At 40.6% G+C, this 17,686-nt stretch overlaps 1 protein-coding gene across 1 annotated transcript in view; it reads right to left on the reverse strand.

The window, feature by feature from the left end:
* Nucleotides 1-314: 314 nt before the first annotated feature.
* Nucleotides 315-17,686, reverse strand: part of EFCAB5 (EF-hand calcium binding domain 5) — a 126,610-nt gene continuing 109,238 nt past the window's right edge. Inside the window, exons 19-23 of the mRNA XM_077749652.1 lie at nt 16,773-16,876; nt 14,283-14,536; nt 12,601-12,874; nt 11,836-11,945; nt 315-892 (exon numbers count right to left, since the gene is read on the reverse strand). Of these exons, the coding sequence (XP_077605778.1) occupies nt 699-892; nt 11,836-11,945; nt 12,601-12,874; nt 14,283-14,536; nt 16,773-16,876 (936 nt within the window). The 3' untranslated portion in view covers nt 315-698. The remainder of the gene's footprint in view (nt 893-11,835; nt 11,946-12,600; nt 12,875-14,282; nt 14,537-16,772; nt 16,877-17,686) is intronic.

Raw genomic sequence — 17,686 nt, forward strand, 5'->3', positions numbered from 1 at the left:
ATTTTTATTAAAAATGGACTCACATCAGATATCTTATTGCAAAGATGAAATCTCACAAAAGCAGTAAAGTTTGCTGTAATAATAAGCTTTAAATAAATATAAATTCTTTTTGCAGTTCTTGAACTTGAGAGGTTTTTTGTTATTAAAAAAAAGGTATGTTTTCTTTTTTCCATGAGTCATAGGCATTTTCCTACAAGAATTTCTATTCATTGAAATAAGTTGTTAAAGTAAGTGGGGAAGGAAAGTGATGGTTTGGAAGGGGGGAAATATCGTGCTCATTTAAGTCTCTGAAGAATTGGAAAAACAGTTCCCAGTTAATTTCTTAAAATCTTTATTACTTGGTACTCCTTTAATGTAAAAATGTCCATTTCCCCCCTAAATCCTCAGCCTTTACTTTGTACCTTTAAGGAATTAAAATAATTCTACCCAATTAACCGCGATAGTCCCGTGGCAGATACAAAGCTAAAACCAAAAGGAAACTTTAAAATATATTCTATAACACACATTTGGTTATGGCTACCTTAACTGGATATTTTTTAGATCGAATTTCTCCTTAGGTAGCATTTCCGTTTTAGAAAATGCTGAGGTCAATGTCTATGAGTAGAATATGTCTATGTGGCACTCCTTTCCAACTGAAGATATTTTATAGTTAACAAAACTGAGTATGACAAAAATATCCGAAATACAGTAGCAATTCATCAGCATTTCTCTGGCAAGCTTCCCTTTGGCATTTTTGCGTACATGTAGGAGTCCGTTTTGCAGGGCAATGGGGGTGCAATAGCATTACTTGTTTTTTGGCTTAGCTCCGTGAGAGTTAAACAGATGTGTGCCCAGTGGTATAGGTATTCAATGGCAGTATTGCCAAATTTCCATACTTCGATTCGAGAATGATCTATATCAAGAAAAAAAAGTTAGCGTGGATAGTTTTGTACTTTTATTATTAAGATAATAAGTTCCAGTATTATAAAAGTTCATCAGATATGCTTTGAATCAAAACCATGGCAGAATTTTGTTTAAATGTACAATTATAAGAAAATGGGTATATAAATTTTGATATATTCACATAATAGAATATTGGACAGGATTTAATGAATAAAGAACTAAAGCTACATATTCATTGTGGATAAATCTCAAAAACATGTTTTCACAAAAAGCACGTTGTAGAATAATATGTTCTTATTTGGATACAATTAAAATATAATTTAAAATCCTGCAAAATAGTATTATATTGTTTGTAGATTCATAAACATGTAAGTAAAAGTAAGGAATCATGCATAAAACTGATAAACATCAAATTCATAATAGTGTTTTCTCTAGAGAGGAAAAAAAGAGAATGGATCAAGGAGGGGCAGAAAGTCTCAATTGTTTCTATAATGTTTTGTTTCTTTAAAAATGTCTGACTTGGGGCGCCTGGGTGGCTCAGTTGGTTAAGCATCCAACTTTGGCTCAGTTCATGATCTTGCAGTTTGTGGGTTCGAGCCCTGTGTTGGGCTCTGTATTAACAGCTTAGCTTCAGATTCTGCGTCTCTCTCTCTCCCCCCCCCTCACTGCCCCCTCCTCCCCACCCTGCTTGTGCTCTGTTTCTCTCTCTCAAAAAATTAAAAAAAATTTAAAAACAATGTCTGACTCAAACATACATAACATTAAGATTGGATGTAGAATATGGCTCTCAATGACTACATCTAACTTCCTTTTTTTTTTTTTTTCTGTAAGTAAACCCTACACCCAGTGCGGGTCTGGAACTTAGGACCCCAAGATCAAGAGTCTCAGTTGGCTCTTCCAACTGAGCCAACCAGGTGCCCCTCTAATTTCTATGTTTAAAATATTTCCTAATTAAAATTTATTTTAAAATATGTAATCACTGCACACCATTATGTTTCATTTGTTAAACTGTAAACTATTGCCATTCATAAAAGTTACTTTTTCCCAGGAGTCAATGACTAATATTCATATAGAATGGTCCAATGAAAAGAGAATATACTTTAAAATTGAACAGATCTGGGTTTCGATCTTGCCTCTACCCCAACTAGTCTGTGACCTTTAGCAGGCCACTTAATTGCTGTTAGCCTGTTTCTTCTTCCACAAAATAGGGGTAATACTTCAGAACTGTTATGACAATTAATTAGAAAAGATATGCAAAACTTTGTCACAGAGTAGCTGCTAAAAAAAATATTACTTTCCTTCTTTCAGGTGCCTCTTACCCTCAGCTCGATGTTTTATTCATTTTTGTTACTTCTAATGTTTACCATGTGACTAATCCAATAAATGTTTGCTAATTTGAGTTGAATAAACCATTAAATGATACTTAGAATTGAATGAGAGTTAAAAAAAATTTTTTTTAAATGTTCTATTTATTTCTGAGAGAGAGAGTGTGTGTGTGAGCAGGGGAGGGTCAGAGAGAGAGGGAGACACAGAATCTGAAGCAGGCTCCAGTCTCTGAGCTAGCTGTCAGCACAGAGCCCGATGCAGGGCTCGAACCCACGAACCGCGAGATCATGACCTGAGCAGAAGCTGGACGTTTAACCGACTGAGCCACCCAGGCGCCCCTGAATGAGAGTTTTTAAATGTCATCTTTTATCTGATGGCTCATTAACAATGACAGTTACGTCCTTCATGGGTCTCTATTAGAATGAGATTTAATCTATTGTGCTATTCAGACACCTCTGTCATTCTTTTTTTTTTAATTTTATGTTAGAGAGAGAGAGAGATAGCAGGGAAAAGAGGCAGGGGGAGGGGGGGAGAAAGAGAGAGAGAGAGAGAGAAAACTAAACATATTTTATTTCCCTATATTCTATCCCTTCTTTCTATGAGGGAACAAGATTCCCTGAATTAGATTTAGCCTTTCTATGATTTTGAAGTTTTAACTTCAACAAAAGGTACAATACAAGATATGAAAGGCACATAAAAAGTAGGAGACATTCATAAGTCTCGATTTTTATTTGAGGCCAATTTAAAACATGGGGGTACAATTTTCTAAATTTTTTTCTTTCAACACACACAGAGGCACTGTCTTTTCTCTTGATTGTAATTGTTCAATAAATGTTGAAACAACATTAAATTACAGAATAGTTAAATTAGGTTTTTCAAATGTTAAAAATCTTTTCAGATTGTAGCTCAGTCACATAAATGACAGTTATGAATAAAACAAAAACAGATGCTGGTCATGAAAGCATTAGTAGAAATACCTGATTCATCTCACGTTCCGGGCAATCCCAGACCAATACACATACATACTTAAAATATTGAGGTGCATTTGATTACAATTGATTCCTTTTTGTATTAATTTGCTTCCTCAAAACTTTACAAGGTAATGCTATAGGCTGGAAAGATTACTTTGATAATCCTATTGTTTCGGTGTTTTGAATCTAAACTTCATCCCAGAACACACCTAAAACCAAACCTAATTCATTTTCTGAGATATCAGCTCTCCTGCACCCCAAAGTTTTTATTCTCCCTTTCCAACTCCCCATTAAGGGCTCTGTTCCATTGATGCCTGCCACAGTGTTCTTATCTGAACATCCAAATGAAACAGACCCCTATCTGCAGCCATTATTAAGCAAGCCGGCCGTCTCCACGGTGACTCAAGATGAGGATGGGGAGGGAGGCCGCCCCCTTTCACAAGCCCCTGTTGCTTATTTCCTGCCTTATTGTTACCGGGGAAAGAAGCTCTGAACCTTTCTGGGTTGTGGTTCCTGTTTGCCTGGTTTTCCAATGAGAGAGTGATGTATTAACAACAGCTGCAATGATTTCTCTAATGAAGCCTCCTTGGCTCTGTTGGGCTCCCATCAACAACGGTTGAGCGCTACTGCCCTCTAGTGGTGGATAGATTCCAGATTGTGCCCCTTGGCAGATGGCAAAGCCAGACTACAGGTTTAGTAATTCTTTCAAGCAGATAGACTTGCTTTTGTTTCTTTTCTAACCGTTAGAAATTATGGGGTTTTTTTTGGCTTTGCCTTGGTAAAGTTTATAGTAAAGTATTTGAGGACATCTGAGCTAAAAGAATTGCCGGGTCAAACCCTTGAATCTGTTTAAGAATCTATTAACTCAGAAACATTTTATGGTATTTTTGTAGGGTCTAGTTTAATCAAACTTTTAATTACATAAGGAGTTGATTTTGCTGAAAGCAATGGAATATTCTAGGATATTTCTAATTCAAAGTCCCTTTACGGAACTCTGCTTTAAAACGAGATTAGTAAAACCCTTTTGGGAATTACAAGCAGTTAGAAAGATGAGCAAAGCAAAAATAAAGAAGCACTTATGCATCAGGTTCAGTTGTCAAAGTGTAACTGCTCCTTTCAGCTAATAATCCAAGATCAGCAGTATTTCCTGCATGCTTCTCTCCTTAGCATAAGTTCTTAGTTTTAGTTCCCTTCTTTCTATTGTTTTGTAGACCGTGTGCCTCCTCTTAACATTACTGCCACATTCAATTGGCTGAATGTCCTGCAACATCCTATAGTTAAAAGACCATATGTGTGCACGTCTCAGTCGGTACTTATGTAGGTCAGAAAGTTCAGATTGGCCATGGCTTTCGGGCACTTACTAGGTTATTGTTAACTTAAAGTGATCCAAAATGTACTGTAGAGTGCCTCTTCCAGCTTATCAGGAGAGGATCAGTGTTAAATGGAGAGGTAAGAACATATTTTTTCTTGAATTATCAAAGTTGGGTAGAAGTTTGTTCCAGGCTGAACATTGGGTTCTTGCAGGTATATAAGTTTCATTTATGGTGGTATAATTTCTGTACAATATCACATTGGATTGGCTTTTTTTTTTCATGATGTTTATAAATCAAATGTGAGAGGGGCACCTGGGTGGCTCAGTGTCTGACTTTTGGTTTCTGGCCAGCATGATTTCACAGTTCATGGGTTTCAGCCCCACTTGGGATTCTCTTCTCCCTCCCTCTCTCTGCTCCTCCCCACCTCATTCTCTCCTGCTCTTTCTCTCAAAATAAACAAATAAACTTTTTTAAATGTAAGAATTGAAATCAATGCAATTTGCTTTACAAAAATTCATAGTTTAATGCAGTAGACTCTGAACTCTGATTACGTACCTCCACCCATAACAAATATTGAGCATGAGCCCCAATGCATGTATATTTATTTGTGAATCATTCACTTTAAAACAAACAAAAAAAGAAACTGGGCAATGATGGGATAAAATGATTACAAATAGAAGTCCTATAATATTTTTCTTACACCCCAAAAGAACAGGTATCAGTTGTTTGCTTTTTTGTTTGGAGCTTTGTCAAGGAAGCTTACAGAGGTCTCTATATTCAGTAAACACACTCATACTCTCCCTGCTTTGACTCTGGTCCTTTTCCTCTCAACTGTGTCTGAAGTCCCCTAGCCCAGAGACTTTCTATGTTATCCCCTTTGAGAAATAAATTTCTAGTGTTGGGGAGAGGAAGTTGCCTGGTGGTGTGACATAGAGATGAGATAGACAAAAATACTAAACAAAAAGAAAGGAGAAACAACAGAGAAGAAAAAACTTCAAAAAATAATTATTGCTGGGACGCCTGGGTGGCTCAGTGGGTTAAGCGTTAGACTCTTGATTTCAGCTCAGGTCATGATCTCACGGTTTGTGGGTTTGAGCCCTGCATCTGGCTCTGCACTGACAGTGTGGAGCCTGCTTGGGTTTCTCTCTCTCTCCCTCTCTCTCTGCCCTCCCCCCACTCCCATCCTCCCTCCCTCTCGTGCTCTCAAAATAAAGCATATGGTCACACAAAAACTTGTAAACATATGTTCATACCAGCATTATATACAATAGCCAAAAAGTAGGAACAATCCACATGTCCATCAAATGATAAACAGATAAATAAAATTTGCTATATCCATATAATAGAATATTATTCAGCTGTAATAAGGGAATGAAGTATTGATACATAGACCAAAGATGAACATTGAAACATTATGCTGAGTGCAAGAATCCACCTTGTAAGACTCCATTTATATGCAATATCTAGAACAGGCAAATCTTAGAGACAGAAAGTAGATTAGTGGTTGCCAGCTGGGGTAGGGAGTGGCAAAGAGGGGCAGTAACTGCTAATGGGCGCTGGGTTTCTTTTCTGAGTGCTGAAAATCTAAAATTGGTGGCGATGTTTGCAAAACTTTGTGAATATACTAAAAACTACTGAATGGTACAGTACAAATAGGTGAAATTTGGGGTATGTGAATTACACTCATTTTCTCAAAAAAGACAATGGGGCATTGTCTTCAAGATTATGTTCCCTGGCAAACTAAAAACCAAATGTGAGGGTTGAATAAAAACATTTTTAGACATGAAAGGTCTCAAAAAATTTACAATTCACACATTCTTTCTCAGAAAATTATGAGAGAGATGCTACAAAATGATATTCCTATGATAGCAGCAAAATGAATTTCAGGAAAGCAACCCAGTAGCAGATCTGGGGTGGGAGAAGACCCTAGATAGAAAGAGAATCAAGATCTCTAGAAGGGATGGCTTAAAGAGGAAAAAATGGAACTAAAAAAAATTACCTGATAAAACTTCCTCCAAGGGAAATTATATGGAGAGACAAAATAGATGGGATGGAAATTATCAAGAAATACAAAGAAAACTCAAGATTTAAAAAAATAAAAGTGAGGGACACCTGCGTGGCTCAGTCAGTTAAGCATCCAACTTAAGTTCAGGTCATGATTTCATAGTTCGTGGGTTCAAGCTCCACATCAGGCTCTGTGCTGACAGCCTGAAGCCTGCTTCGGATTCTGTGCCTCCCTCTTTCTCTGCCCCTTCCCTACTCATACTGTCTCTCTCTGTCCCTCTAAAATGAGTAAACATTAAAATAAATTTTTTTCACTCATATGTGGATCCCGAGAAACTTAACAGAAGATCATGGGGGAAGCAAAGGGGGAAAAATGTTACAAACAGAGAGGGAGGGAGACAAATCATAAGACTCTTAAATACAGAGAACAAACTGAGGGCTGATGGGGGGTGGGGGAAAGGGGAAAGTGGGTGATGGACACTGAGGAAGGCACTTGTTGGGATGAGCACTGGGTGTTGTATGGAAGCCAATTTGACAATAAATTATATTTTAAAATTTTAATAAATAAATAAAAATGTAAAAGTGAGTTATTTATTTCAGGAAAGACAAAAAGTAAAAAGGAAGCAATCAAAATATGTTAGTGTTCAGCTGTGGAACATATTTGCATAGGCAAAATCATGTAAACATTGCATTTTGGTTTAAATCCAAATGGTAATATAATTACATTGGAAGGACAGGAAAAGAGAAGGGTGGAACAACAGAACTCAACTTTCAACTATAATAAAAGGAAATCAGTTGACAAGGTTTATAATTGAGGAATGAAAAGATAGCAATGCTCTATAGTATTAGCAAGACAGAAATGTGCACATGCCAGAAGAAATAGTCAAGAGTCTAAAAAAATGGCCTCTTGTGAGGGGACATGGGGAGACCTGAAATGAGCTAGCGACTCTTTTGTTAGAAGGCTTTTAGTTCTAGTTGACCTTTTAAAATACTTTACTAGAAATATAATTTTATACTCCTTTGAGACAAACAATTATTTAACATCCACTAAATTAAAAAAGAAAAAAAAAACTATGTCAAGGAAATCTGGAAAACTATGTTGCCCTTAAATAGAAAAATGTTCTCATGAAACTGATTTTTCAAAGATTTTATTGGATACTAAAACATCAGTGATGGTACCTAGATAAATAAAGCCACATTGTTTGCCTAAGTTCAATAATGGCTGTTGAAAAACTTCAAAATTTAAAACCAAAAAGAATGATAAGGAGCAGAAAGAGAATTGATGATTTGATTTTTTTCTTTCTTTTTTCCCCCTGGATGACTTGGCCTGGAGATGGAAAGGGTCTGCATGCATGGGAAACAGATCAATCACCCAGGCCCCAGGTCTTTACTGAACCCTAAATTGGTTTCCCAAACAGTGTGTGAATTGAGTGCTTGTCCAATATCTTTCCTCCAAGGGCCCTATAAGAGGTTTTTGCCAGGACAAAAGGAATCTATTCTGAAACTGAATGGATGTTTCCTCCCCTAGAGCCTGAAATCTATGAGCATGTCATAAAAGGCACCCTCAGGGCTCCCTGTTTAACCCAGGTCTCACTGTGACTGCCACTTTTTTCTCACAGGTGGGAAAACAACTCTCAGAAGGAGTCACCGCCCAAGAAACCAAGTCTAAGAAGGCAGTAGAGAAAGTTAGCTAACTCCAAACCAATGAGGGTATACAGATGGTCCAAATTCATAGGACAAAACAATGTTCTTGGTATCTTGTCCATTTCACTTTGACTCATTTAAAAGAACCAGGCACATTCTCAGAGTTGCATGTTCAGTTCAGTGCTGTGCTCCCATTTGTTATTTCTGGAAAGTTGGTAGTGTCTTGTTAAAGGTTCCTATCTTGTCTTCAGCTGTGCTGTGGGGAATGAAGGAGCAGGGGAGGAGCAGAGGGAGAGGGAGAGGGAGAGAGAATTTCAGCGGGGCTTGATCTCACCAACTGGGAGATCATGGCCTGAGCTGAAATCAAGAGGCAGACGCTTAACTGACTGAGCCACTCAGGCACCTCCCTAGCCCCCTGCCAAAATCTTATAATTATGTGAGGTAATGGATGTTAACTAAACCTACTGTGGTGACCATTTCTCAATATGTACATATATCAAATCATTATGTGGCACACCTTAAACTAATGCAATGTTATATGTCATTATATCTCAATAAAACTTGGGGGGAAAAGTGAAAAAATAATAAAGTGTACCTTTTCTAAGACATTAAAAAATACATATTCCTTTCTAGAACTAGGATGAAGTAGGGTGAAAGTTGGCAGCAGAAGTCCTAAGAAAGTGTAGACACATCACCAGCCTTGATTTTATCTTCTTGGCAAGATCATTAATTTGAAAGGCCTGATGGGTGAGGAGCTATGCTAACAGTCCCGCCCTAACCTGGGCAGAACCGACAGATACTGCTGGTGGTATTTCATGCTGGGTAGGGTTGTTGAGTGGGACCTCAGTTAACACTGCTAGAAGGCTCGGATAAAATTTGAGCCACAAATTGCCCTGCCAGAGGCTCTTATCTTTGAGGCACAAACAGGTGCCCCAGTGAGTTCCCCTTCCTATCCCTAAATGGAGAGCTTAGAATTTCCTAATCACATCTGAAGGAGGGAGGGTTGGTATCTGGATGGCCTATGAACTTTCTTGATTGCAGCAGAGACCACGATAATGCTAAAGGTTTGGCGGCAGGCGGTGGGTGGTGGAAGGGTTGCCTGGGGGCTATTGGTTTCTGGCTGAATCAGCTCTGTTAATTGCAGTTGGAATTCCTGCCGCCTGAGGACACTGTTGGAAAAGAGAAAGTGGTAGAAGCATTGGCGATCAAGACTGCTCAGGAATTGGCCAGCACAACTGAAAGTGGGGTCATGCAAAAGTTTGCATGCTTTCTTAAACAAAGGAGTGTATAGGACTAGAGGAGGTGGTTCTGGTACGCAAATCAGAGGTGGAACCTGAACTGCAAAGAGTCCCAAAAAGCATTGGGACAACCTCACAGAAGACGTCTTTGGGGATGAGGTTATTAAGGGTGAGAGCCAGGTCCTGAACACACTTGCAAGATGGAGAGTGGAGGCGCTTGTTCCTCATCCCCAGCTCCCATCTGAAAAAAGGACTTGATTTTTCAGTGGTGAGCACCTGTGTCCTTGCCCCACAAGGTGAAACATCAGTCAGGAGACACCAGGGACTCTAGCAGCAGGGTCTGGCTCTATGCCAAGGGGCTGGCAGGTGGAGGAGGTACTCCCGTCGCACATGGAGGGGAGGCTGTCCTGGGGCTCATGGTGGGGTCTAAGTCTCCCCCTTTTTTTAAAAAATATTTTTATTTATTTCTAGGAGAGAGAGAGAGACAGCGTGAGCAGGGGAGGGCCAGAGAGAGGGAGATACAGACTCTGAAACAGGCTCCAGGCTCTGAGCTGGCAGTCAGCACAGAGCCCAACGCGGGGCTCGAACCCACGAACCGCGAGATCATGACCCAAGCGAAAGTCGGACGCTTAACCGACTAAGCCACCCAGGCGCCCCTAAATCTCCCTTATAGAGAGGAGCAGCAAGCAGGCACTGACATAGACACATTTCTTCTGGATTTTTAAGTCCTCAGTGAACGGTGAGTGAACAAGTATGGAACAAGTATAGACAAGGATAGAGTAAACAAGTTTTAATTTTTGTTTTTGCTCTTATTATTGTTTCCCTTGAATAGCACCTTAAAAGAAGTGACACTTGTGAAATCTCTGAATCCACAGGCTCCCATGAATCAGCCCAGAGTCATGAGGCTATAGGAGAAGCCATTCTAAATAGACATTCTAATCTTTTTTTTTTTTTTAAGTTTCTTCTGAGAGAGAGAGAGAGCGCGAGCATGGGGAGGGGCAGAGAGAGGGAGAGAGAATCCCAAGCAGGCTCCACCCTGTCAGCCTGGAGCTTTATTCTGAGAGAGAGAGAGAGAGAGCAGGAGCATGGGGAGGGGCAGAGAGAGAGGGAGAGAGAATCCCAAGCAGGCTCCACCCTGTCAGCCCAAAGCCTGATGCAGGGCTCACACTCACAAACCTGTGAGATCATGACCTGAGCCCAGATCAAGAGTCAGATGCTTAAATGACTGAACCACCCAGGTGCCCCAGAAATTCTAATCTTAATTCACATCACACATGGTCCACACGAACTCATGTTAACTTTTATTGGAGTGTCATGTTCTCTCCTGTTCTCTAGCACTCCCAAACTTCTGAGAGTATCTTGCCTCCCTAGGCCATTCGATTGCACCCCCTGGCTCACTGTCTAGAAACCCTTCCGACTTAGTCCAGAGTCTCCACAGAGAGTTGGAAAGGGGAAGGGGGGAAAAGGGACACACTTAGTGAACAACTTCTACCGAGCCACTTCCCCAGCCGATGATTAGTTTTTTATAAGTAACAAAATAGGAACAAACTTTCAATTTCTCCCTAACTGGTCCATTCGCACAAATGGCTGGAGGTCTCTGGTGGGGTAACATACACCCAGGGAGGAATGTATGCCTGTATATGCATAGATACTCTTTTTTAAAAATGTTAATTCCAGTAGAGCTAACATATGGTGTTGTGTTAGTTTCAGGTGCACCATACAGTGATCCCATGATTCTATACATTCCTCAGTGCTCATCACAAGTGTCCTCTTAATCTCTTCACCTAATGGGCATTAAGGAAGGCACTTGTGAGAGGCACTGGGTGTGATAGGTAAGTGATGCATCACTAACTTCGACCCCTAAAACCAATTTTACCAAATATATTAACTAATTAGAACTTAAGTAAAACTTTGAAATAAAGAAAATCCCTTCATCTATTTCACTCTGGATATTTACTCTTGCATGTGGTCAGTTCTCCATGGCCAAAGAGCCCATCACCTTCTCCAACCTGGGAGCTCCCCGACTCTTGATTCCTGATGGTTCTCCTTCTCCAAAAACTCTTACTAGTCTATAAAGTCTCATGATCTATCATTTTCTTTGGTTCTTCATTGAAACCCAAAGACAACAGTAGCCTTTTTTCTTAATGTACTTGTTTCTTATCCTCACTGCAGCCCATATCCACTATTGGTTTTTAATAAATAATGCACATGTAGTCAATAAAGTGGAAGATGGATGTGATTCTGAATTCTCAAATGTGTGGCATAGACAGTGACTTTGGGTAATGCTTTCAATTATAGACAGTGTTCTTCCCTGTAGAGGATTACTATCAGAACTATTTTTCCTAAAAATTGAACTTATGAGGCACTTACTTTATTATAATAAAAATATCTGAATATCTGAATTGCAACTATGTTTAATTGCTGTTAGGATTAGAACACAATGAAGTGTAAATTTACCTCTGATACATTCACCAATGACCTTTAAGTTGACTTCTTCATGCGTAGCAGTTGGATCAAAAGCACAAATATTCTTGACGAAGTGTCTGTTAACATACTGTGAACAAGAGAATAACAGTTATGGGAGCACCAGCAAGTGGAAGTAGAGTATCCAATTCATGAGTTTAGATAATTCCATTTATATAAATTTAAAAATTTTTAATGTTTATTTATTTTTGAGAGAGACACACACAGTGTGAGCAGGGGAGGGGCAGAGAGAGGGAGGCATAGAATCCAAAGAGGGCTCCAGGCTTTGAGCTGTCAGCACAGAACCCGATGTGGGGCTTGAACCCACGAACTGTGAGGTCATAACCTGAGCCAAAGTCAGATGCTCAACTGACTGAGCCACCCAGGCGCCCCCATTTATGTAAGTTTTAAAACAGGCAAAACAATCTACAGTGTTAGGAATCAAGATTCTGGTTACTCTTGGGGTGAGTAAATTGTGTGTGTGTGTGGCATGTGTGTGTGAGGGGAGTGATGGGAGAGAGTACAAAGGCGGACTCTGGGGATGCCACTAATATTCTTGATATAGATGCTGGTTACAAATGTTCATTGTGTAAAAAAATCTTACATTTGTACACGTAGGATTTATGCAACTATGATTTGTATACCTAAACTTGTGTGAGTTATTCTTCAACAAAAAGAATGTTTAAAAAAAAACTGGGGGGCCCCTGGGTGGCTTAGTCGGTTAAGCGTCCAACTTTCGCTTAGGTCATGATCTCGCAGTTCNAGTTTTCAAAGTCACTTGATAATTCCAGGTCTGGATGAATGAACAAGACAGCCCCTAACAGGATGTCATGGACTAGTTTTGCGCTGGCCTTTGCCGCCTGGGACTTGGTGTCCAGCAGGGATGTGGGCTCTGCCGAAGGGTCATAGTCATAGAGCAACAGTATTATAAAGTCGAAGGAGGTAAGTAGTTGGAGGCTTTCCCGCAACTCTTGCAGCATGATTCGGAAAAAGAGAATTCCTGCCCGCTGGACTTCGCCTACATTTTCAATCTCTGAAACAACAGAGTAAACATCCCACACTGTTGTTCAGTACATGTATTGGTTCGTCAGAGCACTCTGGGCATAATACAGTAAACTTTTTTTTTCCAGGAAAAGGGAGAGCATCTCCTATGCTTTTAAACAATCTTCATTTCTCTAGTCATGAGATTAATACACAGAAATGGAATTGCACCTGGTAAAGCTCACAGGAGGAGGCTCTGAGGAAAGGTAAAAACTCGGGGTTTGGAGCTGGACCTCAGGCTGAATACCCACTCTTAGTTTTGTCTCTCTGAACCTCCTTTTCCTTCCTGTGAACACAGGCTGATCCCTACTTCCCCGGGGATCTGTGGGAATTGAACCAGATGATATACATAAAAGTGCTTAGTGGTAAGTTCATAGTGGATGCTCAAAAAACATAAATTTTCTTCTTTTTTCTACTTAGTGCACCCTATCTAGTGGCAAGAAACTTCTCAGATTAACCCCACATAGTGTTACTCTATTTACTCCATTCCAGATAGCCAAAGGTCTCCATGCTTCCTTCTTCCCTCCCTTATGTCCAAACTGGTTTTGTACTAAGAGCGGCCAAGTGGATGTAGGATCATAAGCACTGGGGTCAAGTCTTGGGCTCTGCCACTAAACTTGCTGTTGGACCTTAAATTTGACGGGTATTAGCTTCTTTATCTGTAAAATAAGTTGTTCCAGTGAACAAATTCTGTATAATCTAGTGGAAAGAGCACCAGACTGGGGTGCAAATCCAGGCTTCATCACTTGTTAACTGTGATTTGGTGTGAGTTGTTTGATTTCTCTGAAGTTCACTTTCCTCACCTGTGAAATGAGGTATCACCATTCACTTCACAGAGTTATGGTAAGGACTAGTAGAAATGACATATTTAAAGTGCTTGACACATGATGGAACATTTAATAAATGCTAGTTCTTGGGGCGCCTGGGTGGCTCAGTCAGCTAAGCGTCTGACTTCGGCTCAGGTCATGATTTCACAGTTCGTGGGTTCGAGCCCCGCATCAGGCTTTGTGCTAACGGCTAGCTCAGAGCCTGGATCCTGCTTCAGATTCTGTGTCTCCCTCTCTCTCTGACCCTCTCTGCTCATGCCGGCTCTCTCTCTCTCAGAAATAAATAAAACATTAAAACATTTTTAAAATAAATGCTAGTTCTATATTGCCTTTATAAGTCCTTCTAGTTCTAAACCATATGACTCTGGCCAAGAAAATGAGACTTCATACCCTTTGCTCTAATTTATAGATCACACTCATCAGCCCAAGACTGCATGAGGGAATTCCTTTCATGCTGTATATTGCTGTATATTGTAACAATTCCTCTTAGAAAGTGCATCTTCCATTGCAATCTGTGATTCCCCTTAAATTTATTAAACCCACGAATCCAAACTGTTGCCACATTCACAATACCTAGGATATAGTTTTTCTTTATTTCTCCAGATAATTCGCCCAATATTTCATAGCAGGCAGCTTGGACCACCTTTATCATTTTCTGCAGATCTTTAAATTCTTGATACAGTAGCATTTTATTCCTGCCAATGTTAAAATCAAGAACTCCCAAAGCCTTTCCTGTTCTCTCACGGAGTGGAATTACTATGTGATTCTCTCCACAGGTAGAGGCCAAAACGACTTCTGAAGTGTCCGTACACTTAAAGAGGAAGTCTCTGAAACCAAAACCAAATTAGCATAAAGATATAAGACATCAGCCTGCATGTAACATTCCACCCAAACATACCGAGTAACTCTTTTGTTCCAGCTTTGCTCCAGCCACACCAGCCCTTGTTTCATCTGCTTGGACCACTCCCCCCTCTCTTCACAGAGCTCTCTCAGCTCACTCATCGGAGAGAGAAGCCTTCTCTGACCAAGCAATCTACATAAAGTAGCAGCACCCAAGTCACCGTCCATCTGCTACTCTGTTTTATTGTCTTTGCTATACTTCTACTTGTCTGAGGTATTTGGTTTTTGTTTACATATCGTCCAATAAGTACCAGTTGAATGCCTGAAGGAGCTGATGAGTACATTAGGTCAGGTTCCCTAGAAGCAGAGCCCGAGACACGAATGCTTCTGCAAAGGATTTATGGAGGGAGTGCTCTCCAGAGAAACCTGTAAGGGTCTGAGAAAAGCAGGAGAGGGAAGGAGAAGCTAATTAAGAATGTGAAGGCTAGGGGCACCTGGGAGGCTCAGCCAGTTAAGCATCTGACTTTGGCTCAGGGCATGATCTCATGGTTCGTGGGTTCGAGCCCCTCATCGGGCTCTNAATAAAACATTTAAAAATTAAAGAAAAAAAAGAATGTGAAGGCTAGGGGCACCTGGGTGTCTCAGGCAGTTAAGCGTCCAACTTCTGCTCAGGTCATGATCTCACCGTTCATGAGTTCAAGCCCTGCATCGGGCTCTGTGCTGACAGCTTAGAGCCTGGAGCCTGCTTTGGATTCTGTGTCTCCCTCTCTCTCTGCCCCTCCTCTGCTCTCTCTGTCAAAAATACATAAACTTAAAAATTTTTTTATAAAGAATGTGAAGGCTAGCCTCAGCCTCATCCCAAGGGAAGCTCTGACAGGCAAACGGTGCCAAGAATCTGCCCCACCTTGAAGCAAGGGAGAGGCCTTCTATCAGTCATTGGCTCTAAGATGCTCTGGATGTGTGCTGTGAGGCCAGTGTTTACCTAACTGTGAGGCACATCTGGGTAGGGGCTCCCATCACTGGAGGGCACTGCTCCAGAGGAAGTTACAGTGTGTAGCAGCCAGCAGCCCTGCTCCCCAGAGAGGCCTGAGATTTTCAATGAAATGTAGTAGCTGCTTCTCTCTCTAACGAGGTATATACACATCTTTTCCCCCCTTTCCAATCTACATTGACATTGAGGTGTCGTTCTTTTGAGGTATTTATAAAAATGGTGGTGCTTTGCCTAGCCTCAAAAACACATTTATGGCTCATAATACCAATCCTATAATGCCACGGAAGATTTTGTCCTTTATGTCCCTTTTTTTTTTTCTGTTCGCACCCCCTCCTGCTGCTGAGCCACCACTTTGTGTCTTTATTTATAACCACAGTCCCGAAGCACCATGCCAAACTTTCCAGGCATAATAATAAAGCCGATTGGTCCCCAAAGTTCCTCAAAGGCACCTGTTCTAAGTTACGCACGGGAGTCTAAGTTTACGAGTCTGGGTGTACAAGGACTCTCATCAGACTCTTGCCTAGCACAAGGAATAACTGTGGAAAAGAGGTTGACAGTGGATGAACATTCAGGTATGAGGCCAAAGTAAAATTTAATTAACACATGCACTTAGATGTCAAATTAGCCTACTGGACTGAGATAGGTTACTGCCTACTCAACCACACTGACCTCTAACAGCCAGTTCGCCCCTTTTGCAATAGGTGCGTCCCTGGTTGAGACCAGTTTTGCATCTATCCAGTCTGTGTTCCCGGCATCCCTCAGATGAAAGGCACGCAAAGTAACCCAGAGCTGGGTACTTATTAAAGACAAAGTTCTCTGCTTCCTCCCCACCTTTACCCGGCTTGTTTTCTTCAAATGAAAGATACACATTCACAGGCTAGCCAACCTTAAGATGATAAGCTCTCATAAGTGATGTGGATGTATTTTTCACAGTCATGGTGCGTTTTTGTTGAATTCCATGTTTACAAGAACATCACAGAAAATAAAACACTATCATGCTTTGAAACATCCAATTTTAATATAAAATACCAGTGAGATCCATTTTAAAAAGGACTTGAAGGGGAAAGGAGTTAACGTGTCCCACGCAAACAGGAATTTTTCTTTAAAACTCGATCAGGGTAAGATTCAAGTATACTAATGATAGACAAAAGCTGTGTCTCTCAGATCTACTATCACAGCAGGGGGTGTGCTCTGATAGTCAAACAAAACAGACATGAAAATGCATTTCATACCTGAAGATGCATGTGTTCCTGAAGATGATAGGGGGATTCCTGTGGATTTTTGTTAAACCCAAGTGCTTCGTAACCATCATATTGCGTAAAACATAGTCTGAATCCTTGAAAAGAAGAAGAGATTTCAACACAGAGAGGCATAATTAGATCTCATTTTCCCACTAGAGGTTTGGGGAACAGAAAGATAGGGGAAAAATTAGGAAAGTTTAGATGATCTCTAGCTTGAAGTACCAGGACATTTCTTAGTACTATTAAGAATGAGGTGTTCACCAGGCGCCTGGGTGGCTCAGTCAGTTAAGTGTCTGACTCTTGATTTCAGCTTAGGTCATTACGGACTTGGGATTTGTGGGATGGAGCCCTGCATCAGCCTCTGAGCGGACGGTGTGGAGGCGGTTTGGGATTCTCTTTCCCTCTCTCTCTGTCCTTCCCCTTCCTCCTACCCCCAGCAAGTGCATGTGTGCACGCTTTCTCTCTCTCTCTCTCAAAAATAAACATTTTTAAAAAAGAATGAAGTGTTCACAAGAGAAAAATTTCAAATTGCAACATTTTTTGAAATGCACAAACTTATTCTTTTTTTTTTTTAAATATTTTATTTATTTCTAGGAGAGAGAGAGATAGCGTGAGCAGGGGAGGGTCAGAGAGAGAGGGAGATACAGACTCTGAAACAGGCTCCAGGCTCTGAGCTGGCAGTCAGCACAGAGCCCAACGCGGGGCTCGAACCCACGAACTGCAAGATCATGACCTTTGCGAAAGTTGGATGCTTAACCGACTAAGCCACCCAGGTGCCCCTCCCTTTTTTTTTTTTTTGCAATTACTATTAATTTATACAGAAAAATTTTTGAGCATTCCCAGGCCCCTGAAATAACCATTCTTAGGCTTTTCTGATACCTTAGAATGGACCTTGCTAACAGATG

This window comes from Crocuta crocuta, unplaced genomic scaffold, assembly GCF_008692635.1.
Source record: "Crocuta crocuta isolate KB4526 unplaced genomic scaffold, BGI_CrCroc_1.0 scaffold149, whole genome shotgun sequence".
NCBI lineage: Eukaryota > Metazoa > Chordata > Mammalia > Carnivora > Hyaenidae > Crocuta > Crocuta crocuta.